We start from the raw sequence: 25,463 nt of genomic DNA on the forward strand, positions 1-25,463 counted from the left end.
CCAGCGTTGTCGAGAGGAGGAGAGTGGAGAGGGGAGAGAGGGAGGCATATCAAGGAGAAGCATGAAGTATATCCCCGATATCTAAGCTCACAGAGGGGGAGAGCATCTCGTCCTCCCTCGCTCTTTAGGGGCCGACTGGAAGCGGAGGGAGCCAGCGAGGCGGAGGACAGCATGGAGGAGAAGAAGCAGTTTCTTTGTGGGGTGGTGGAAGGTAGGAGCGGCCGACTTCATCACTGACCTGTCAGATCATGTGATTATGTTTTATTACCTTGGGGACATGCATTTGAATAGACCACCGCTTGACCTACATTTCAGGCTTGTTTTGTCCTTTACTGAAGGAGAAGGGGGCGCAGCAGTTATAATAATATGTGGATGTAATGGTCGTTATGAGATGATGTGGTGGAGATCAGCCAGGCGCGAAGTGGAGATCAAAGAGCAGGCGGAGGGAAAAGGATTCAGTAATGTCTGGTTCCTGGGCTGCAGCCTGAGGAGAGAAATCACTCTGGATTAATGGCAGGTTCTAACGAAGATGAATGATGCAATAATAGTGAAGGTGAAGATGATCATTGAGATTATAATAATGACTGGGATGATTTTGTTGGGATGAAATGACATTAGTTGTGATGATGGAGATGGTGTGCCACGAACTTACAGTGGTGATGAGACAATGAAAGAAAACAATGAAGAAGAGCCCATTTCAGAGCATCAATCGAACAAATGCAAAGATATGGATTGGACATAATAATGTTAAGGAAGGAATAACAACAACACTGACCTTGTTGATGTTAATAACATTAATACAAATGGATCTGGAAAGTAAGAAATGAATGATTATTGCAAAAGAGACAGATGTTTCTGTAACACCTGCCCCTTCACACCTCACAACCACTGCACAACATGATGAATTTATGCTGCAAAAATGTATCTAATGATATGCTGCAAATATATACCCTGAAAATAAAACATGAACATTGCTTTTTGGCTAAAACATCTAAATGATAGTTATCCAGAATCCTGAAAAGGTGATACATTTGTGATACTTATCTGTTCATGATTTCTCTGTGTCATTAATGAGTCGTCATAAGAATGCACAATTATTAAAGGATAATCAAGGTTAAAATGTCTTACTATTTATAGGTGTGAACTGATACCATACTAAATTCAAGAAGGTGAAACCAGCAGTTGTTGGCATTTTTGTTTGTTTAACATGACTTAAACAATTATTGATGATTATATGTTTTATTCACACCGCTCTCCAAAGACTCAAATTGCTAACTCTACCAATCTCTGCTAATCCAGTTTCACACAGCCTGTTGGGATTTGTTTATTTGGAAATTCAAATTGCATTGATCAAGGACACGCTCAAGGAAACACACACACACACACACACACACACACACACACACACACACACACACACACACACACACACACACACACACACACACACACACACACACACACACACACACACACACACACACACACACACACACACACACACACACACACACACACACACACACACACACACACACACACACACACACACACACCTTATTACTTATTCCTGTAGTCCCGCACACCTTTGTTTCTCAGTCCCTCGCGGTGGCATCCAACAGAGTTAATTATCAGGTCTGCTGGCTTTTTGTATTAATGGGGAGCCGTCTGCAGGACACAGGAGACATGTCGGTGGATCGGATTTATTTCCTACTATGACCCACTTTCTGTGCACAGTTAAATACATGAAGTCTTATAAAACACAAAGCTGGGAGAGGGACACTGGAGACGCTCCCATTTCTAAAAATAGAAAGTGATGGAGAGTGTAGCTGGAGATGAATTATGCCTCTGCTAAACACAGAGAGGACGTGACCAAAGAAAGCACTGGAGGAACTTACTTGGTATATGTTCCATATGCAGGACTGAAGCGGTGCCAACCAGCTGATGACTGCTCACTGTGTGATTCAATGCAAAGAACTTGGAACAACATATGAAACTGCTCACAACAAGATCTTGAGTAACCCGGTCATGAGAGATTGCTATTGAGTTTTCAAATGTATTTTTTTCTTCTCATAAGCAAAGTAGAATCGAGCTCCATCCCCATATCTCTTCCATTCACACCATGGATTGGTAAGAGGAAAGACATGTGTTTTAGATTTTTAGCTGAGCTTGCTCTTTAATATTTGCAGCAAATATATATTGACATTCATGACCTCTATTTTGTCCTCTAGGTTTCTATGGGAGGCCTTGGACTATGGATCAGAGGAAGGTTCTCTTCCAATGGTGAGTCTCATTAAAGCAGCATGTCAACTGTAACGAACCCGCATGTTCTGTATTACTCAGAATCACAGTTAGTTATTCACCACGTCAGAGGGGTGAATACTGACCTGACGGCTGTGGGCTGAATCCAGCTGCACGCCTCTACATCGTGCCAGGCAGACCTGAGAGAAACCACTGACGCAGAATGACTGGGGGGGGGGGAAGAGGATCAAAGAGGGGATGCAGATCATTTGGTTGTATAGATATTATTCAGCTGAGCTAGCAGTGGAGCTGCAGGGACGGCACTCAGTCCCTCCACCACTTTGATTCAAACTGAAATATCTCAACTACTGAATGGACTTCAATTACATAATAGACACTCCCTGATGATGAGTCCTTAAGACATTTATGTTCCCCTAGCCTTTCCTCTAGTGACGACAACATGTTAGCATTCTCACACATTCATGTTCCCCTCAAGAGGAATCTCGTTGGTGATCCTTTACTGTAACACTGCCTCATGTCTAAAGGTTTATATCATTTATCGGGCAAAATTCTATATAGTCCAGCAAATTTGACAAATTCATCCATAATGTTGGAGTTAAATCGTGTTAAAGTTGGGCATGGGACAATAAAACCTACCGATTGACTGCTAAGGAAACTGCTGCGCTGTAAAGAAGGATGAATGAATGGTTAGACAATAGTTTTTCAGCATATTGTCATACATTGGAAAGATATAATGCTACTATAGAATGTTTATGTCCTTTACACAGGGAATATTTGTGGTGCCTGTGGCTCTATATTTAGCAACCACATATTGTTCCGTGCAGAGACCTTCACACCAGGGAGCCGCTCAGTCCAATCACTCTGTTTGTGTGGAGTGATACCAGTGAAGGGCCACGATAGGCTCTCCTCTGCAGGCAGCAGAACTACATAGAAATTACAAACAAAAGCAATTTAAAACAGATACAAACGGCATCCACGCAACATTTGTCGCTTTGAATCGTGACTGAACCAAACACAGGCAGCCCCTTATTGAGACTGCCACAGTTTCATCAAGTCACAAAGACTCACACACGCTTTCAGCATTAATCAGCTTGAGCTGCTGTAGAATACTACACTCAAAACAATCAAATTGCTATTCAAGGCATCGGTACAGCCTTCAAAGTCAAGTAGAACACACTGATAATGGGAGTGTTAAATATGGACTGATGAAGGATGTGTAGCTGCAACAATTGGATTTTTTAAAGACTTGGAACTATTCAAACAAATACACTGGGATGGACAAGTCTCAACATTGTATAGACAAAACATTTATTACAAAAATCTACTGTAGGAAATACTTTTGGATAAATTGTTTATGAAGAAAATGCTAATTGCACTCCAACAAGACTTGTGGTATTCCCATTTCATGTGCATTACATAAAGTACCCTCGTGCATACTTGTGAAGTAGGGAACCAATGAATTGTTGATGCCACACTGATCTGAAAAACAAGGTTAACAACATAAGTCCCTGCTGGGAACTGTAGTTCAACAGCCAATAGTGACAGCGGACTACATCCCCAGAGATAAGATGTTCCCTCTGCAAACCAAATCATTACAGCATGTAATGTTGTGATAAACTGAATAATACTGTAACAAAAATATAACATTATATTGGCTTTGTCATCAGGATGAATTGGACTTTCTGTCTTTCTGTGTGGGCTCCAAGTTTATTTATAGATCGGCTCTTTTTAGATTTAAGTGCGGGGTGCAGGCACAATTCAAACGGAGAGTGTTGCATAAGTTTGGCAGATTAAAGCTGGGCCCGTGTGTACAGTATGGAAGTGTGTGTATGCATGTGTGTTTGAAGGAGGTAGGTTGCAGCTTTGTGGAGGCGACTTACCGACCATCTGTCCAGGAAATGAAGCAGGGAGGCGTGAGAACATATTCCACCCACCAATGACGGGGATGATGATGATGATGATGATGATGATGATGATGATGATGATGATGATGATGATGATGATGATGATGATGATGATGGGAGCTGGTCCAGAGAAAAGAGAGAACTATTCATGTTGTGTGTGCGATGCAGCTTTTGTTTTCGATCCCAGTACGATGCTCTATCTATAATTCAGGAGATCATTTCCTGTAACAAAGGCAGCCCAAAGATCAATACAGCAGAGGCTTCAGACTGAGGAAATGATGGATACAAATATATAGGACAATTCCTATAAGTGGTTCAATGTCATTTTCAGAATGACTACACAATTCTTGAGAACATTTCACAGACAGGATGTTGGACTTCTGACTGTGAATGAAACGAAACACATTTTCAGTGGTCGAAGTGAAAAGATGTATAACCAGATGTATCAATGGAACGGCCACAGCTCACCCGTCAGTAACATGTTTCCTCCTTCCTTTGTTTCTGTGCCAGGATGCAGAGTTGGGGGTTGAACACCTACCTGTACGGCCCAAAGGATGACCTCAAACACAGACTACTGTGGAGGGAAGTCTACTCTCTCGAGGAGGAGGGTAAGAGCATCCCATTCTTTCTGCTATCGTCTGGAAAATGACATTTTGCAGCAGTCCATGTTGGATTTCGGATCTGGACCTGACTTATTCTCACCACATTTTCTTTGTTGCACGCTATTTTAAAAGTGATGCGCATGCACACAGATACACATATTTGGCGCCCTGGATCTGCACCAGAACTGCCTGAGGACATTATCTCTGCAAACAGGGCAGTACATCACTATGGATATATTTGTCATTGAAGTCCTAAAGGTATTAACAGCTTTAATGTTGCCGATTATATCATTTTCTTATTGTACTCTGGAAGACTGTGAGGCTTTAGTCTGGAACGTAGTACTTTAGAGTAAGCTGAATTCTCTTACAGATAACAAACATTACATTTGGCGTGAGGCTCTAGTTACTATTCTCAGATCCTGTTGTCAAAGTTAAAGCAAAGTTTAAACTGGTCACTGTGTCTTGATTCGTCTCAAATGTCCAATTCAAGATGTCTCCTCTGTCCCTCTCCTGCTCTCAGGTCAGTTGCGTATTCTCATAAAGGAGGCCCAGTCGAGAGGCGTAACGTTTGTTTACGCCCTCTCCCCTGGTCAGGACATCGTCTTCTCTTCTTCCTGTGACCTGACACTGCTTAAACGCAAGCTGAGACAGGTATGGAATGTGACAAATCCAGAGAAGACGGACTACTCTACGAAATGCAACTTTTATATGATTTGCCTGTTTCTTTCCCCCCCTCTCTGAAGGTATCGGACCTGGGTTGCCAGGCTTTTGCCGTCCTGTTTGATGACATCGACCATTCCTTGTGTCAGGCTGACAGCGAGGCCTTCTCTTCCTTTGCTCATGCTCAGGTCACGATAACCAATGAGATCTATCGCTTCCTGGGGGAACCACCCGTCTTCCTATTCTGCCCCACAGGTAGGAGCGATGCACGTGAGCTCAAGTTGAAAGTATGTACACAGAAACCTGTCAAACTGATCCTACCTCTGTTTCTTTGTCCCTGCAGAGTACTGCGGTTCTCTGTGTTCTCCCAGTGTCTCAAAGTCTCCCTACCTGCAGACTGTGGGAGAGGACCTGCTGCCGGACATAACGGTGATATGGACGGGTGAGACACAACATACATCGATAATAACTGGGTCTTTACGGTTTATTTGGTTTGTTATTTTATCTTTTATTGCCTCTTTTATGTATTTGTTTATTTATTTGTTGTTTTTATTTTATTTATTTATTTTTTAATAACAAATATATTTTGGATGGTGGATGGAAGAAGATAGTCTTTTATATTTGTCTTATCAAATATGACATACAACGTAAAATAATAATATATATATATATTGTAGTAATAATGATATAATCTATTTATAATTGTTAATGTATATTGTATGTAGACATACATTTAGATGTACATTTTGATTAAAGAAAAAAAGAAAATGTTAATAATTTAGTTTTTGGGAGAACGGGTGGGTTAAATAAGTGTTAACTTCTTCCCACCCCTTTTCGGATGTGTAATTAGGCAATTTGTTTATCAATTTGATACTGCTTAAGTTTGTATAGTATCATAATTCTCTTGTTTCATTTCATTATTATTATAATTGTTTGTATTATTGTTTAACACGTTCGAAATAAATCAAATCAAAAATAAGATTGTCTTCCACTTGTAAACATTTCCCTCTCACTCCCGGCCCCCCAGGCACTAAGGTCATCTCCAGGAAGCTGTCTGTAGACTGCCTGTCTGAGGTGGAGTCTGTCCTCCAGCGCCCCCCCCCTCATCTGGGACAACCTGCACGCGAATGACTACGACTCCAGACGTCTCTTCCTGGGGCCTTTTAAGGGCAGAGAGCCTCAGCTGAGGAGCAACCTGAGAGGCCTGCTTCTCAACCCCAACTGCGAGTTTGAAGCCAACTACATCCCTCTCCACTCGCTGGGCAGCTGGTACAGATCTGGAAAGGAGGAGAGGAAAGGTGAGGGGATGTGTGGAGGGAAGGATGGGGCAGAAAAGGATGAATGAGGAAGGGGCAGCGATGAGACAGGAGATGTCTCAAGTTAATAAACTAATATTGTCTCTGCCAGACCTGAGCCATGTGCAGTTAGTCGCATTGCTTAGCAACTAAAACAATTTAGCCTGATGTTACGTAACAAATAAATTAACTTATAGGAATTAAAGCTCCATCTGTTGCCTAATAAAGTTACAATGACTCAATAAGCTTTGTATCAGCAAGTGGATCTATTTACAGAAAAAGTTAATAGATAGCTCTAAGATGCATTTGTGTTTACCCAAAAAAGATATATTCCTTAGCGTATACTGTAAAACTGACATTTGTTTCTGATATATGGCTTTCACTTTACTGTGACAGTAAAAAGAGAAAACAAGTGAGCTGGAAGGAAAACATGTAGGAGAGAAAACTACTGTAGCGTGTCCTTGTTCTGAAGACAAGCGAAGAAAGGTGGAGGAACAATTGTGTGGTGTGACGAAGGAGAAAATAAGAAGAGAGAACGGTGGAGCAGAAACAAGGCGGCGGGGGGGCTGCAGGAGAAATGGGTTTCAAGGGGAGATGAAACACGAGATGACGGGCCGGCTGAAGCCCGAAGGATCGAGATTCAGAGTCAGGATCAGAGTTTAAATTGGACACGTAATTGTTGTGTTTTATGTCTTATTTCCAACAGATCAGTGACCAAATAGAGACATGACGTAACCCTGCAGTATCTCCAGCAGGAACAGTCGGGCATGTTGGCACACAAACGTGAAAATCCTCTTTTAGTGTTGGAAGAATCTCAAGTTAAAATATATCTCTGACAGTCGCTTCAACAGACGAGCAAACACAAGATAAGCTGTTCTCTGAGGAAGTGCATCTTCTTCTATTGTCACCGACAGATAAAGGAGAGCTATTTATGGGCAGCCTTGTCCAACCAAACATGTCCAACAGAAATGAATTGAACATCAGACTGTGCAAAGGAATGTAAGAGTTTTTTATAACTAACTAAGTATCCTCATATATATAGTAACACAGTGTTATTTATGTTTCAGATGAAGAGTGTGAATACTGTCCTGACAGAGCGCTGTCTGCTGCACTACATGATTGGATGGAGGAACTCAACCAACCCCTACAAGCAGGTAGATAACCATAATATGGGAATGTACCTGTACACAGTATGTGTCTGTGTGAGTTGACATTTGATTGGATTTGAACCAAATTGCATTAAATGAACTGCATTATTCTAACCACGAACGCTGCTTTTTTCTGAATGACTTCAGGTCGGCAGAGCAGCCGAGCAGACCAGCGTTCCTCTGCTCAAACACCTCGCTGTAAAACTCCAGACCGATCCGACTGCCCCCCCACCCTCGTGGACAGGCTTCCTGTTTTCCCTCTGAACTCCAGCTCGCCTCCGTCCTCACCCACTAAGGTCAAGGTGGAGACAGAGGGGGAGAAGAAGACATCAAACCAGCCCCAAGGACCCAGGCCCGGAGCACCCTCAGGGGGAGGCAGGGGGCAAAAGGCCCAGGGGTGGGGGGGGCTTGGTGGTGGGAAGGGCCTCCTGAGTGAGTCCCAGGTGCGGCTGCTGGTGGGTCTGTATTACCTGCCCCACGAGTACGGCCTGTCGGGACAGAAACTGCTGCAGGACCTGAGCTGGCTGAAAGCAAACTGCCACCTGGTCAGTGCCAACAGCAAGAAGACGGCGCCTCAGAAGGTCAGTGTGTGTTCTGTGCAAATATCCTGTTGACGTTTAAATTGGGCATGATTATTAAAGGTATTTTTGTCTTCAGATCGATGAGTGGCGTGGTCGGTCCTCTAGGGTCTTGTCCCTGTGTGAGGACATAGCACAGCTTCACTGCAGCGTGGTGGGGGGGGCCAACAGGGCGGTGCTCTATGACCTTTACCCCTACGTGTGGGACCTGAGGAACACAGCTCTGGTGGCTAAAGCCTTCATATGCTGGCTGGGTGAGTATCAAAAGAGGCAGGAAACTATGGGCATACATAATAACATGTTTGACTTTGTTTGACTTCTATATACTGTGCAACATTGTACTAGCTTTGCTTTTATCTTAAATGCCATATGCTTAATGTTAGCCCTTGGACCTATGTCAACCCTGTTAGTAGCATTAAGCATTAAGACTGACTTAACTGTACAATAACCAGTGCAATAATCAAACTATTTAATTCTTTAAATTGTGCATTTATATTTATTAGATTGTGTTTTATATTTTAGTATTTAGGTTTTTTGCTTTATGCTCTTCTATTTTTGTTTTAATAATGAATATGCCATACGATACTACTGTATAATCTAACCCCACCAACTCACCTCTCTCCCTCAGATGGGCGAGTGTTGAGTGACAGCTCCGCCTTGGGCACCTGGAAGAACTGCTTTCACTGTGAGTAGAGTAGATGACCATTAAAGCCATATCTGTCCACCATCTTTGCCTGAAAGAAATAGGTAAAGGTAGCATTTGATGCATAAATCATTATTTTCAACCCCGTATTTAATTATTATTTTTCAGCCATAGCAAATAATGGTGCAGTGATGAATAAGCAAACAGTTATGCTTCAAATATTAATGGCATGAGAATAAAAACGGGGAAAAACGGTTTATTCCAGCATCTCTTGAGGAGAAATAATTACATTTTTATGCTGGCATGAATATTTAAAGCTGAGTTAAGTGTGCCATGTTTCTCCGTACAAGTATTTCATTGGCACGTGATGTCACCTGACTATTATTTTGTGTCTGTGGTAGTGTGTGGGAAGACCCCAGGGGCGGACCTACTGGGAGTTGAATCAGAACCATGGGCGTTTAAAGGGGGCGTGTCTGGGGAGGTGCAGGTAGGGTGTGCTTGTATTATATTTCATTTTCCATATGTTTTTTGAATTAACCCTCTTGTGTACATTGCGCATGAGGCATGTTCATGTTTTAAATCATAAACGATATGTTTTAAGTATCTTATAACGGCCTGATATCTGTGTTTTTCTTTGTGTGCGTGTAGATGCTTCTCCCAATAGGCAGCAGCAATGAACTCTTCACTCATCCTCCTCCTCTCTTCCCCACCTCTCGTCTCTATAACATCAGGCCCTATCACAGCAAGGACAAGGTAGGAGAAGCTTCACACATAATGCCAGGATCATTTATAAAAAAGGTGTAAACAGTCGTGGAATATTTTGTTCAAAACCCAAGCTGAAAAAAGAATGAAAAGTAAAGCAGGGAGGAAAAAGATTTTACCTCATGCATACACTCTGACTAAGTCATGGAAGATTTATGGCATTTCTATCAGTTTCAAAGTAGGATCCTTTTATGGAGAATCATTGCAAATGAAAGGAGACTGATTATTCAACCACCTGTAGATAGTTGGGTCATTGTCAACACAAATGTCTGGGACAAGAACCACACCCATCTCCAAAATGATGTAATATTAAGTGATTTGTTTGTTGTTGTGTGTGTGTGTGTGTGTGTGTGTGTGTGTGTGTGTGTGTGTGTGTGTGTGTGTGTGTGTGTGTGTGTGTGTGTGTGTGTGTGTGTGTGTGTGTGTGTGTGTGTGTGTGTGTGTGTGTGTGTGTGTGTGTGTGTGTGTGTGTGTGTGTGTGTGTGTGTGTGTGTGTGTGTGTGTGTGTAGTTGGAGTTGTATCGGATGGTGCGCCAACTCCACCTGAGGACTCAGGGTGTCCAAGAGTCCAGTGCTCTTCACCCAGATGTGATAGGAGACAGGTGTGTGGTGAAGAGAAAGAAAGAGTCTGTATTGCTTTGCCCAAATAAGATTGACCATATGTGATACTCACATGTTTTCTGTCTCTTCGTTTCTCCAGATGTCTCGGGCCGTGCCTGGTGTTGTCCCCGGAGTACTGCTTCATCCTGGAGGATGAGCTGGGTGTGTGTGGCTGTGTGTTGGGCATCTTGGATGTCCGCATGTTTGCCAAGCGGTGCCAGGCCAGCTGGATGCCGGCCATGAGGGACAAATACCCAACTAAAGGGGGCAACACACACCCCAACCCACAGGTGAATATGTGGAAGAGGAGATTCCTTAAACACCCTTTTTTCAACCATTTTCTGTCAGTCTGAATGGCACAGGAGTGTTGCAGACACACACAGGTCACATTATGCACACACATGTTTAGACATACCTGCAGTTAGACCATGTGGATGATCACTCAGTAGGAACACACCCCACTGAGAAGAGGATGGCACACACAGGTCAACTAAACAAAATACATCAATACAGTACATACACACACAAACAGGACTCAACTTATTCATATGTTTGAGATACTAAGTCATTAATTTAAGACACTTAGTCAAATATGGACTAAGCAGCATGTTTGTTTAAATAAAAACATGCAAGTTGTTACATCCATTTTTATTTTTGCAAACGTTTGGACTATTTGCAGAGTGCACAATTGTGAAAATGTGGCACTTTAGTAGTTTCTTTGTCAAACATGGCAGGAGATTGGATTACAGCATTGCTGTTGTTTACTGTGAAAAACAGTTGAGTAATTTCGGCAACGAGCCAAACAGAGCCGGTGGTGACTCAGCCCGACATCTGTGGAAGACTTATCTGCCCACTTTGTGCGTCACCGCACACACTGACAGACACACTTTGGATGAATATGATTCATACTGCAGCCACAGGTGTCTGAAGGTCAACAGCATGGCCTGTCTTTTACACTTTTGAGATAAACAAATAAATAGATTGCACACAACAGGGTTCCAATATCCACTTATGTGCGAGTATACTGCTTTTATTTATGTAGATATATATACTGTCGTCTGATCAATCATTTTTTTGTTGAGGGATAATTTCCATCTCATTACTTATTAAAAGGTGCAATCATATTCAATATTGCACATTAGTACCATCTAGTGGCAGCTGTTGGAAACACATAGAAGTACTCTGGCCACTCCCCTCCTTCATCAAACAAGCACCAACAAGTAAAACAGGCCAAAGATTCTCGTTGGATCGGGCAATGTGAACTTCCATCAGCATCACATTGTGAGAACTGTGGTCCTGTTCTCCTCCGTGTAGGACTTGATCCAGCTGATGGAGGAGGACCAGGGGGAGTACCCCGAGTCCCTCCTCTTTCACTTCCCCTCTCAGCTGCGCCTGGACGCCCTGCCGGAGCTGGTGGACGTCAGCGTCAGCCGGACTCTGCTCACCGCCATGCTAACTGCTCTCAAGGCCAACGGTAAGACAGGACAGGGGGTCAGTCCTTCTATGTGTGTGTGTTTGCTTTAATCATAGAAATGACAGTTTTGCTTTACCTAAGATTTTTACTCTTGATACATCAAAATTCTACATTCTATGTTGATTAGAATAATGACACCTGAGTGTTTAGATTGGCTGCCTATAATGCACCCTTTCCCTTTCACGATAAAAGTCCCAGAGATATACACTGCATCGCTGCCTCCCAGAGCATTTCTGAGTGTTGCCTATTATGACTTTTAGTCATCTAATACCTATAATCCTTCCTCTATCATATCGCTAACATCGGGGTTTCTTCTTCTTTGGGATTCTAGCGGTAGATTGATGCTTTGGTCAGTAGATAGGCTTATAAGAATAGGCTCTCAAAGTGAGACAATAAAGGAGGAAATGATGCCTTTTATCCTCAGTCTTTACTGGTACGATGTTTTATATGTATCACGTGAGGTACGTTATGTTGAGGCTTGTCTTTGTGTGCAGATGTAGAGAAAGACCTTCATGTATCTGCCTGCTTCTTCTTCCTTCTGTGTGTGTGTAGGTTCTCAGGGTGTGTTCTGCGAGGTGCAGCCGACAGACCGGCAGAGGCTGGAGTTCTTGACCAAACTGGGCTTCCTGGAGATCCTCAGGGGAGAGGCCAGGAGCAGAGAGGGGGTGGTGCTGGGGAGGCTGCTCTGAACACACACACACACACACACACACACACACACACACACACACACACACACACACACACACACACACACACACACACACACACACACACACACACACACACACACACACACACACACACACACACACCGAGATCTGCAGACATACAGCTGATACACAGAGGCACTTACACACAATACAATGTTACAACACGGTACATGCAGTACAGCATAGAGAAGGAAGGGTGTGTATTTCAAAGTCAAGAGAAGAGAAAAAAGGGACACTCTTGGAGTCCGTGGCAGCGGTAATGGGGATGAATGGAGGTTTTTGAAGGATTTACAAACTATAAAAGAAGCTTTGAGTTTAAAACTTCAGCAGAGCATTGCTAATCTTCCACGTCCTGGCTACGGATTACAAGACTTAGTCAAGTTTGAAGGAAGTCAACGCCAGGATAGTGTGAGAACTCTGGGAGCAGAGCAGCAGCTCCAGCTCTGAGGCACACATCCTTAGCTCCTCCAGGATGTTGGCTCAGTGATTGGTCGGTTTCTTAGGTCTGTGTGTCTGTAAAACTACTGGCTCCATGTTCTTGAAAGTGAATGGAAACGCGTACCATTGGCTTAGACACCGCTCATTACATTGTAGGGCATGGGATGTCTGAAGGATTTAAACAATCACCTATCGACTCGGAACTTTGTTGGAAAACTTGTAAAAAGGCTATAACTGTCTTTGTTTGGCGCACGCAGCAATGCAGTTAACACATCTTCTTTGTTGCGCTGGTGTTTTCTCCACATCAGGTCTAAAGAACACCAGTAGTTGGTCACACCAGTTACTGTTTGTAACTCCCAGCAAGAAAGGTGATGGTGTTTGGAACTGCTTCTTCAAGATGATTTAGACTCCTCCCCTCTTGTAAAACCAAAGTTAGGCTGCTGCCGTGGATCTGGCGCTCCGCTCCCTTTGTTCATAAGAGATAGCGTTCTTCTGTAATAGTCAGGATGTTGTTTCCTAGCTGCTGTCCTGTTGGCTAAATAGAGTCTGCCAACAGACTGACCCAGGCACAGCGTCACTGTTGTTTACACTCGACTAGTATAGATGAATGTTTACATGCATGAACAAACTCAACATTGTGTGGCTGTAACGTAAGATTACGTGTATACTGACATCAACAATAACAGGCTTTAACAAGGCGCCATTAATGAAGATGTGTATTGAGCTTTTACAGCTAAAAAGCAAATGCATGCAGGCTCACATTCATCACAAAGACAACACAACAAGTTCAGATTGTGAATAAAATACACACACACACAAACCCTGAGGTTAATTGGATATATCATATACTTCCCTAACTTCAGAATGCATCACCAGTGAGTGGTGCATACAGTACATGTGTACTTTGTGCATGGTGAGTGTGTGTTAGTGATAGACTGCCTTTATTCTGACCCATAATGAACACAAGCGTACACACAAACACACAGTCATATTAAAGAAGCACAAAAGCACTCACAATCAAACCTTCAACTGAAAGTACACACAACTACGAATGTTCATATTTTGTAAAGCAGCTTCAAGGACACAAGTACTATTTGTGCACGTATTTATATTTCTACTTTTTTTTTTAATTAATATTATCATGCTTGATCAATCACAGACTGAGAGGCACTTTTATATGTTTCGTCTCATGACATCACCGTTGTCTGTGAGGTAGATCGTGATCACATAATGAAATCCTGAAAAGCACTGAGACAGACATGCATGATTCAAAGAACACTCTTAGTGGAAGTATGTCACTTCACTTGGGAATCTTTTTAATAAACTTTAGATATGATTTCGTTTTGTTGTTTCCATTAGGCTGGTGTGGATGCTTTGTGTGTTGATGGGGACTTGTGTGTGTTTGGGAATGTAGATGTTTTGGGGAAATAATCATCTACACTGTGAAAAGTCTCACAATTAACACCTTCACTTTTTCATTTAAGGAGATTTCAATGTATTAATAACATTACAAATAATAACTATAATGATAATAATAATGGCTTCTTCTTGGCCTAAACAGCTCACCACTCTTTCTGTTTCATAACAACATCACGTGTACTTGTCTCACCGTCTGCCTGCATTCAGATACATGTTTACGTCTAATTCTACATTGAGTCCCAGTGGAGTTCTATGTATGTCTATGCAGCGTAATGAAGGGGTGAAAAAACAATTACTGTTGATTTCAGTCTGTCTTTTTATTAACGCTTAAAAACGATTGATTTTATTGAACCGACTTGTTAATTTCATGCCTATTAAAAGATTTATTTCCCTTCAAATTGGCTGTTTCTTTGGCTTTGTATGCAATGTGGTGAGTTAAAACTGGCATAATGGAATAACACAAGTAGCAAAACTTGGAAAGAATTGTTATATATATTTTATAAAAATAGTTTAACTTCAATACAGAGGTTTATCTAACATTTTCAGAATCTAGTTGCTGAACAAACACTGCCACTTTGTGGACAAAATGTGTTACTATGATGAATGGCAATGTTTTCTAAGAACATATATACTGTATAAATATATATATTTGTAACATTTATAATAAAAATGCATATTCTTTGGTCCAACCCGTCCAAAAATCCATCCATCGTGTACTTAGTACTGATACAATACGTTACACATCAGTGCTCTCCCCTTCTGCGGTTTTCCCAGCTTTCCATTGTTTGCGGGAGCGCAGGTTGTGTTCAGGGGACATCACCTGACCCATGGGGATGCGGTACGTTGATAAACTGCCGGTGAGCAGCAACATCAGTGTGGCTGTCATAGTAGCTGCCCAACTGCATGCTGGGAGACCAACCTAGGGGATGAGAGAGGGAAAGTATTTGTAGTTGATACTAGAGTCAGACTTCCACTTGGACCTTCTTACTTAAAAATTATAAAACTATAATCACAGAATTTTGTATTTTAATATCAGGCAAATGCAGAACAAATACATTCAGAGACATGGTTTGAAAATTACAATAATATCAATTATTTGCTATTTGCAACTGCTGTTTAATGTATTCATCTTAATGAATCATTTGTTGAAACACTGGTGAGAAACTCAAATGTTCTTGAAGGAATGTAGCAATACATTATATTACAAATGGCCTTTTAGCCAAGAAAGAAAGAGCACTTGTAGTTTAATGCTGTTTTCATATGTAGTTCCCACCAATTGATATTGTTCTGCAACCATGCTATAGCTCAATGTGAGGCTACAAATAAGTTCTCCTAGGCTTTTTAAAAAAAGAATGAAATATCCAAGGTCTCTCAGTGTCAGTGCTTTATGCACACGTGGCTGGAACTGAGTGTACTCACCGTTCCCAAAAGATTACTCAGAGCGATGTCAGCATACGCAGAGAGGAAAGCTGCGTGCAGAGGAGAAGAAATTAGGCTAAATATATCTGTCTCACTCTCTGGCTCGCTGACGTCTGCTGCAGCAGGTACAGAGGTTGGCCCTGTCGATTCAAACTGAAAGCTCCAATTAAGAGCAAACGACCTGATGTGAGCAGATCACCTCCCTGCCAAACCCATCAGCACTAATGTCCACGGTGCTACAGCTGCCATTTCAGATGAGCTGTAAATGGGTTTGTCTGTATTCATGAATTCAGAGGGGCACAGGAAAGCCCGGTCTAAATAGCCCAATTAAATCAGGCTTTGTCGTGACACAATGATGAACCAGTTCCAACCATTTGAGACAGAGACAATTACCAAAGGACTTTAAGGCATAGCATGACAGTGAAGAGGACATATGTATGGGAACACAGTCCCTTTATGGTACAATGGGCAGGCTGGAAATCATGTGATCATTTTTAGTTTAAGAACATGTTTTGACTTTCTGTAGTTATTAATGGCTAGAACGCTTTACTTTCTTTAGAAGGCATGACTCAGCATCTTATTGATAAGCAGCAGAGCATTGAGGTCGTGATTTACTGAGAGGAGTCGCAATGCCATAAGTGATGACTCAGTCTAATTACATCAACTTGCAAAAACATACCATTCACACATGCGTCACATGTAAACTGTATGTATTCTACAATTAGGAACTCAGGTACATTTGTCTTGTTTGATTGGATGAACAATGTTGAGATTTTAAAAAAAAAAGGATGAAGGTGAATGTTTTAGTATGCAATTCTCTAGTTTCACAGACAGTGCCATCGCAATGTGGCTGCATTAAGTACCATTATTAATTCTCGAAAGATGTGAAATATACATACAGCTCTGGAAAAGGTTAAGAGACCCCTCTTTGGTAGCTATTTCATTGCAGTGTTTGTTGAATTCCCACACCGAAAAATGTTGTCATTAGTTTATAGAACAAAATCAATTTTATTTGTATTTTACTCGAACACGTACCTATAAAACCAGAGGAACTGATAATGCTCTTAATTTATAAATTCGTCAAAATTACTTATTGAAAACATTTAAATTAGATTAAAAAAAATAGTGTTACTTTGAGCAATCCTGTCCTATTGTCGTGTATTTAATATGCAGTGTATTGCATTTGTGTTTTCTCAGCACCATGGACAGAGACTAATCAGATTATATCATCATGTTGGTGTCTGTCGCCCTCCTGTGGCAGAATACTGTTATGACAAGACAACTAAAGCAAAAAGATAAAGTCATACATATTGTTTAAATATTCCTGAAACCACAAGAAAGGTTTGACGCATCTGAAGTAGCTATGATTAGAAAATATATCTAGTGGATATATGTATTTCTACTAGTTTTCCTGTAAAAAACTGTTTTTCAAAAAAAGCTGTTGCCTATGCTACACATTGAAACGTTGGACAAAAGATAGCAACAGTGTGTGTGTGTGTGTGTGTGTGTGTGTGTGTGTGTGTGTGTGTGTGTGTGTGTGTGTGTGTGTGTGTGTGTGTGTGTGTGTGTGTGTGTGTGTGTGTGTGTGTGCTTGTGTGTCACCGCTGGCGATGGCATAGAGATGCGTCCTCCAGTTGAAGGTGAAGAAGAGTCCTCCAACAGCCATGCAGCCCAGAGCTCCATTAAAGCCCGACAGACCCGAGTAGAGAGACTCATGACGCACGGCCATGGATAACCCTGTCTCACACACACACACACACACACACACACACACACACACACACACACACACACACGCACGCACGCACGCACGCACAGACAGAGAATTAAACCTCTACATATATAATCACAGAAACAGCGAGTCACTTATCTGTTGAATCTGCTGGCCTAGAATCATCCACTTGGTGGCGCTCGACACATACAGTTGTATGGTTGCCCTTCCATTACCTCATAACTACAAATAAGGAATATTAATATCTGGTCCGACGGAAACATCTCTGCTTGATGAAAAGCCTGCTAATAGATATTAGTTTGAAGTCTTAGTGTAATCGTGTTTCCAGGATATGATGCACCACTAGGGAGGAGCTGAAATATGATTTGTCTGGTTCGTCTCTTGTATTTCTATTTTTATTCCATTTTGGAAAAGGCCGTGTTAAGCCAGAAGTCATGTGATGTTGGTGAGTCAGCTGGACAGGGGAAGTCCTAACAAGCCCTTCTGTCTCCTCTGTAGGAGCCTGAGTTGACCTACAGGAAACCATCTAAGTCTGGAACTGTAGATGACATGAGAGAAAGACAAAGCTTTGGTGGAGATCACACAGAATAACAAAACATATATGGAGACCTTTAAGTTGCATATTTATTTTCACATTTCCTTAATTTTTAGTAAACTACTTATGTGTATTTGTATTGCTCATGTATTTTTCATTTATTCTAGTACAAACCTTCAAAAGTGGAGTGCATTTAACTTGCCAGACAAGACACATAAACAAACTACAAACCCATCCTCACTTATACTAACTCCTATTTCAGAGTAGACTAGGTCAGAATAAGGTCCCTCGTGTCTTCACCAAATTCCTGCTCCCAACTCTACTTCAGGTGGGCTGTTGGGTTAGGGTTGAGGGAATCAATAAAGCCAGAAATATGAGGCGGAAGACCAGCAGGTGACCAAGAGGAGGAACATTTGTAGCAACAGGGTCATTACATGAAGTGGTAGTAAGCACCCTGAAGTATGCGACACCTTCAAAGACAACACTGATATCACGTTTGTGTACATTTGACTTGAACCTGGAGAAATTGCGAAATAAAATAAAATAGTCTTGTGACAAGTGGGAGGGAATGAACCAGAAGAACATTTTAAAAAGCCTTTAAAATGACAAATAAAGTATTGATGCTCGTTTGATGTATTACATGTTTCAGTCCTGATTCATTCATCCAGTGTGGCGAGGACTGCTGCAGAATATTGATGTGTTTGGTGGGTGAGCAGCAGGTCAATGTCTCATGTTCGTACAAAACAAACGCTGTGAAGCTGAAGATATATGCACCCTCTGCACAGAGAGGCGTGCTGGACCAAATACATCTGAGTTAGCCCCAAAGCATTGACCTTTTCCCTGCTGGCCTTCAGCAGCAGCGGCGGCAGCAGCAGCAGCTGTCTCTAAATCCACACGAGGGGCCATAGCGATGTCATCAGAACGAGTGAGGCCACTGAGATCAGCTGCAAAGGCCAGGAAGCAGCATAATGCAACAATAGATACATTCGCCCTCTCTGGTTAATGCTTGGAAGATTGTTTCACCTGACAACACCCAGCGTCGCAGAGGCCATATGTCCTGAACCCCCACCAGAAAGAAATCAACTGCTTACCAACTGTTTAACAATATGAACAGTACTCACGTTGGTGGGGCTTGAACCCTACAGCAGGAATGTTTTTTTTTTTGTGACAAATATGAGTAATAAAAACATGTTTGCTAAGCTGAATGTGCTCCTCGGAAATAGGAACTAATAATCCTTGCTCAGTAGCCTGGTTGCAACTTACATTTCTCATTAGCGTTTATGCTAATTCTAACATTTTGTTTGAGTAAGCCCTTCCGAACTCATTTCAAACGCTTGAATGCATAGCAGTTAAACTACGATGCGTTACCATTGGTGCCTAACATAAGATACAATGACTTAAATCAGGGGTGCCCAATACGTCGATTTAAGTCATTGTATGGAGGGTAGTGTGGGTAGATCGCATGGCATTGAAAAAAGAAAAAAAAGAAAGTTAGCCTATCCATCCTTACTATGGCATTTGCCACTTGATTGACGTACAGGTAAGCCAGTCTGAGTTGTATTGTGCCATACGGGCTCACGACACAGATTGGGCTGTGGGTAGATCATTTGGGCGTGGTCATTTTAAAAGTAGCTCCCAAGCTGAAAAAGTGTGGGCACCCCTGACTTAAATGAACAAATGTAAGTTATCATAAATGTAGTTAGCCATTGCTGCTGTATTCATACTGCGGGGATTGCCAAAGATTTCTTCTGCAGAAGCAGGCCATTTTGAAATCTCTTCTGCAGATAAACGGCCCTGTGGCTGTGCTCTGATTGGTCTCCTTATTACACCAGGCACTGTGTGCAGCAGATTAGCATTCTGGTCCTGAAGCAGACTGACCACACCCGTCCTGCCTCCTCACTCTGGGTTAATGTGCCATCCTCTTCCTCTTCCCCCTCTCAGCTATCCTCTTTGCCTTTAAACGTTCCCTCTGCGCTCATCCCGTCTTTTCCTCATTCCACACTTCATTATCTTCCTGTCTATCTTCCTGTTCATTATAACCATCCCCCTCTTTATTTATCATTCCCTCTCTTCCTTCCTTGCTTCCTTCATCCCACCGTCTCACTCTGCTCCTCACATAAAGGGTGTCGTCAAAGACTAATGGCTATGTGGGAGGGAGGGCTCAGAGGATAATACATGTTGTTACAGTTGTTTTAATATGTGCGTATGTTAATGTATGTGTATGTGCGTGAGTCCCACTGTGAAATTGTCTATGGTAATAGAATGAGCCAGAGAGCTCTCATCAGACTCAGACTCAGAATGTCTTCACTAGCAAATCTTTTATCACAACTAGACTACAAGGAAATAGTGCTACTTGGAGATTTTAACTGGGACTGGTTAACTGCAGTGTCAGAGGATTTAAAAACCTTTGTATCTCTTTAAATGTTACTCAGATTGTTGACAGTCCTACTCGCCCTAACATTAAGTCCCCTAATAAATCCTCTCTAATTAATCTCATTTTAACTAATGTTCCCCATAAATACTCATCTATGGGAGTATTTGCAAATGATCTGAGCGATCACTGTGTTGTAGCCACAATTAGGGACACTAAGGTCCAAAAGGTTAAACCTCGTATTATCATCAAGAGAGACATAAAACATTTTGTGGAGCAGGGTTTTGTGCATGATCTGTTTGGGTTTGATTGGGGTAAAATCGATCTGTGTGCTGATGTGGAAACCGCATGGTCTTATTTTTATCTTGGTTTTATGGAGATCATTGATAGACATGCACCCCTGTGTACATTTAGAGTAAAGGGACGAGACAATCCTTGGTTCTCTGCTGAGCTGTCCAGTCTCCTTCATGAGAGAAACAAGGCCTGGGCAAAGGCTAGGAAATCAGGCTCAGAGGTAGAATGGCTGCGTTTTAGGCAGCTAAGAAATAGCTTCACTTCAAATGTAAAAAGTGCAAAGTCGAAGTACTATTTGTCAGTTACCACAGAAAACCTAAATAATCCTAGGACATTTTGGAAAGCAATAAAATCGATATCCACCGGTGAGATCCGTAATGAGCTACCTCCGTGCATTACCACAGCATCTGGCTCTATATCGGACAGGGCTACTATGCTCAATTGCTTTAATGAGCATTTTGTGTCCTGCGGTTCTCTATTTGATTCTGTCACTAACTCTGCTTCTGTGAACACTACAGTATGTGACTCTGAACAATGTGGTCTTGAAAACCCTTTCAGTTTTACCCCTTTTACTGTTAATGTTGTTCATGAAGCCTTATCTAAGCTAGATCCTAGGAAACCGGCTGGCCCGGACAACTTAGAACCTTTCTTTTTAAAGATAGCTGCAGATTTTATTGCTCCACCTCTTACTACTCTCAGCACGAATACAATTCCAAAAGTATGGAAGTCAGCTTATGTCTTGCCTTTACTGAAAGGAGGGGAGGCAACTATTTTAAATAACTATAGGCCAATCTCTAAATTGTCAGTTCTGGCTAAGGTTCTTGAACGCTTAGTGAGTGAACAAGTAAAGGAGTTTTTATGTAAAAATGATATCCTGTCTAAACATCAGTCAGGATTCAGAAAGCAACACAGCACCATCACTGCGACAATGAAAGTGGTAAATGACATTACTAGTATTTTAGATAATAAGCAGAGTTGTGCAGCTCTGTTTATTGACCTTTCCAAAGCGTTTGACACCGTTGATCATCGCATTTTAAAGCAGAGGCTACTCAGTATTGGCCTATCCAGCCTTGCAGTGGGTGGTTTGTGAACTACCTCTCTGAAAGGTCCCAATGTGTTCACTTTGATGGACTGTCTTCTGAATGGTTAAACATCACTAATGGTGTACCACAAGGTTCTGTTTTAGGACCACTTTTATTCTCCATATATATTAATAGTGTAGGTGAAAATGTGGATGAAGCTACTTTACATTTTTATGCGGATGATACTGTGATGTATTGTGCCGGTCCCTCCATTCAGGAGGCTGTTGTTAAATTACAGGCTGTTTTTAACATTAGTCAGACTCAGCTCTCTGAATTAAAGCTTCTTTTAAATGTGGATAAAACCAAGGTCATGCTCTTTTCAAAAGCAAAAAAGACACCAGAGCCTGTTTTAGATATTGTACTACGCAAGGAACAAAACTTGAAGTTGTTGCCTGTTACAAATACCTTGGTATCTGGCTTGATGATTGTCTCACTTTTAAACTTCATGTCAATAACCTGCTTAAAAAGCTGAGGGTTAGGCTAGGTTTCTTTTTCAGAAACAAGTCCTGTTTCTCGCTTGAGGCCAGGAAAAGGCTAGTCACTGTGACCTTTTTACCTGTGCTGGACTCTGGGGATCTGGTCTATATGAATGCACCTGCCAATTGCCTGGTCAAGTTAGATGCTGCGTATCACAGTGCTCTGAGATTTGTGACAAACTGTAAAGCATTAACCCATCACTGTACCCTGTATGCAAGGGCTGGTTTGCTTTCACTAACTGTACGGAGGCTCAGTCACTGGTACATTTTTATATACAAAGCCATGTTGGGGAAACTTCCATCTTATATCTGCTCCCTGATCTCACGGAAAATTGTAAGTGGCTCCTGCCTGAGATCGAATGCTGTGGTTTTATTAAATGTTCCAACTGCTAGGACAGTCTTAGGGAAGACAGCTTTTAGATGTGCAGCTCCTCTGTCTTGGAATAGTCTGCAAATTAAATGGAAACTGAACAATCTGGTGCCACTAAATGTTTTTAAAGCTCGGTTGGATGCTAGTCAATCAGAAGCTATTGGTACCTGTTTATGTGGATAATTATGTAAATGATGCTGTATGATGTCCTTTTGTTGTTCTATTTATGTTTTAAACTTTTTATGTTTCATGTGGAACTACTTGAGCAGGTCTCCCTTGGAAAAGAGATCAATGATCTCAATGGGATTTTATCTGTATAAATAAAGGTTTGAAATGAAATGAAATGAAAATCATATCAAACCCAATATCCTTCTCCTCTTTTCCAGATGCTTCCTGCATCCAACCACAGAGACTAGCTGCAGACTGGAGGACAGGGCATCCAACCACAGAGACTAGCTGCCGACTGGAGGACAGAGCATCCAACCACAGAGACTAGCTGCAGACTGGAGGACAGGGCATCCAACCACAGAGACTAGCTGCAGACTGGAGGACAGGGCATCCAACCACAGAGACTAGCTGCAGACTGGAGGACAGGGCATCCAACCACAGAGACTAGCTGCAGACTGGAGGACAGGGCTAAAGGTTGGGATGAACAACTGAAATGAAATGCATATGAGGCCGTGTGGGTTTCCAGTGTTCGTGTTTAATGGGTTGCTGTACGATACCAGTCACCTCTGTATAACTGTCTTTTTTTAATTTATATTTGAGTGTTGTATGTTTTGTAATAATGGAGCAAGAGTCTCTTTAAATAAAGATGATGATGATGATGATGAATGGCTAACTTTGCATCTTAGACATCCGTCTTTATTCAGCTGGTGAATCAATCATTCTGTCCTTTGAGGAGGCCTTGGGGGGGGGGGGGGGGGGAAACGGTGTGTGGAGGCAGCTGAATGGATTGCTCTGGATGTGGGCTCATTTTTCAGCACTGGCCAGATCTCAGATGTTGTTATTGGCCTTTTTCTACATGGTAGTTTCTTTGTCTCCTTTATGTTTGTCCTTTTTTATATTTCTTTCTCCTAGACATTAAATCCTACTCTATGCAATGTCTATTTAACTGTACAGGGTTGAGTTGATGTTGAGATGACTAACAGTCTACAGCCATGCTTTATGAGGCTGTATTAAAGCAAGGTGGTGCCTAAGCTAAATGCTAATATCAGCATGCTTACATGGTCACAGTCACAATGACAACATCTTGATGAATTGGTTAAGGTTTGCCATGGTAACTGACTTATATTAGCATTCTTACATTTGCCATTGAGTACTAAGCAGAGTAGATCTGAGGCAGTCCGTCTACATCTAGAAATACACAATGTGATATATAGACCCGATGATGGCAATAGATAGATCGTTTGGGAGATTTGCAATTATTTGACCAAAAGTACAGCTTAATTCACGAACTTTGCAGATATTTAAACATAAATCACAATCAATCTTTGCATTTTCAAGTTTTCCAAGGGTTGATATTATGAAGCACGGCAGACAAATCCTACTTGTTGTGCCTTTAAGGCCTGTTATGTATAATTAAGATGATATGGTTTGTTGTATTACAACTTTGCCATGTAATACAGGTCATAAATAAACACCAATGTGCACGTAGAATACTTTTTGCACAAACAAAATCATCATCGCAAGAATAAATCAAACCCGAGAGGCAGATGTGAGCATCTCACTGGAAAAGTTCCCTTTATGTCACACATCGGACTCCACAGCCTCACTCTCTCTCCTCTCCTGTATTTGATCCCACTATAAAGCATTTCTAGAATTATTCTCCAATAAATGGAGAGGTGGAGGCTGTGGCCTACACACAGCCCCTGTTCTCCTCCTCTGGAAACCCCTTGTGGTTATCGTTTACACCACACTGCTGTGAATGACAGCTCTAAACATGGCCTATCTATAATAATGTATCCCTCTGTTATTCTCACAGTTGAAGTAGGCAGCATTAAGAGGTGATGAGGCCGATTACTCATAGAGAGCCATGGTGATTATCGTCAGGGGGCCACACATCTCTAAAACATCCTCCGTCTGTCTTACCACAGCTTTATCCTTCAAAGAGATGATTAATCTGACGAGAACAGGACCAAAGGTGGAGATGAATGAGACGCTGACGAAAGCAATGATACTTGGAATGCTATTCTAAAAGCGCAGAGCATCAATAAAGACGCTAATGCAAAAATAATCAATAATACAAATAATTGTTAGTCGCAGACCTGGTATAGAATATTGTAAGCCTTATTCTTCCGACATATAAAGAGCTAAATCAACACAGGCAACCAGAACAATGGAGCCAGACTTCATTTCATATGCCCTGTGTTCTTCGGTATTCGATGAAAAGCAAACAGCAGCATGAATTACCCCGAATTACAAGTGTCCAAATGAAAAACATTAAACTATGGTGGAGCTTTTTCAAGATCAATAAAGGCTTTCTCACTGGAGAAAACATGGAAAAACATGAAAATAAAGGGAAATATAGAGAATAAACAAATGGCAGCAGTAAACACCGTGTTTGCTACGTTACTCGTTTCCCGTTCACGTTGTTGTTGCCGACACATTCTCATTACAGTCCCATCTCTCTGATCACATCTCCGCTGTTGTTGTTATTGCAGCAGTGTGCATGCTCACCCCCACT

At 41.8% G+C, this 25,463-nt stretch overlaps 2 protein-coding genes across 2 annotated transcripts in view; one reads left to right on the forward strand and one right to left on the reverse strand.

Annotated features, from left to right (window-relative positions):
• LOC117463660 (protein O-GlcNAcase) lies at positions 1-14,896 on the forward strand. Its single transcript, XM_034106019.2, is given in 18 exon segments — positions 1-211; positions 2,232-2,283; positions 4,677-4,774; positions 5,289-5,419; positions 5,512-5,683; positions 5,772-5,870; positions 6,456-6,523; positions 6,525-6,726; positions 7,791-7,877; positions 8,019-8,452; positions 8,529-8,703; positions 9,078-9,134; positions 9,494-9,579; positions 9,741-9,845; positions 10,365-10,456; positions 10,555-10,744; positions 11,769-11,928; positions 12,481-14,896. Coding segments are annotated over 18 exon segments (2,385 nt in total). The 5' UTR covers positions 1-171; the 3' UTR covers positions 12,618-14,896.
• LOC117463661 (urea transporter 1) overlaps positions 14,791-25,463 on the reverse strand; it is a 22,490-nt gene continuing 11,817 nt past the window's right edge. Inside the window, exons 6-8 of the mRNA XM_034106020.2 lie at positions 17,520-17,654; positions 15,918-15,967; positions 14,791-15,417 (exon numbers count right to left, since the gene is read on the reverse strand). Coding sequence (XP_033961911.1) covers positions 15,235-15,417; positions 15,918-15,967; positions 17,520-17,654 — 368 coding nt within the window. The 3' untranslated portion in view covers positions 14,791-15,234. The remainder of the gene's footprint in view (positions 15,418-15,917; positions 15,968-17,519; positions 17,655-25,463) is intronic.

This window comes from Pseudochaenichthys georgianus, chromosome 18 (genome assembly GCF_902827115.2).
Source record: "Pseudochaenichthys georgianus chromosome 18, fPseGeo1.2, whole genome shotgun sequence".
In the NCBI taxonomy this organism is placed as follows: Eukaryota; Metazoa; Chordata; class Actinopteri; order Perciformes; family Channichthyidae; genus Pseudochaenichthys; species Pseudochaenichthys georgianus.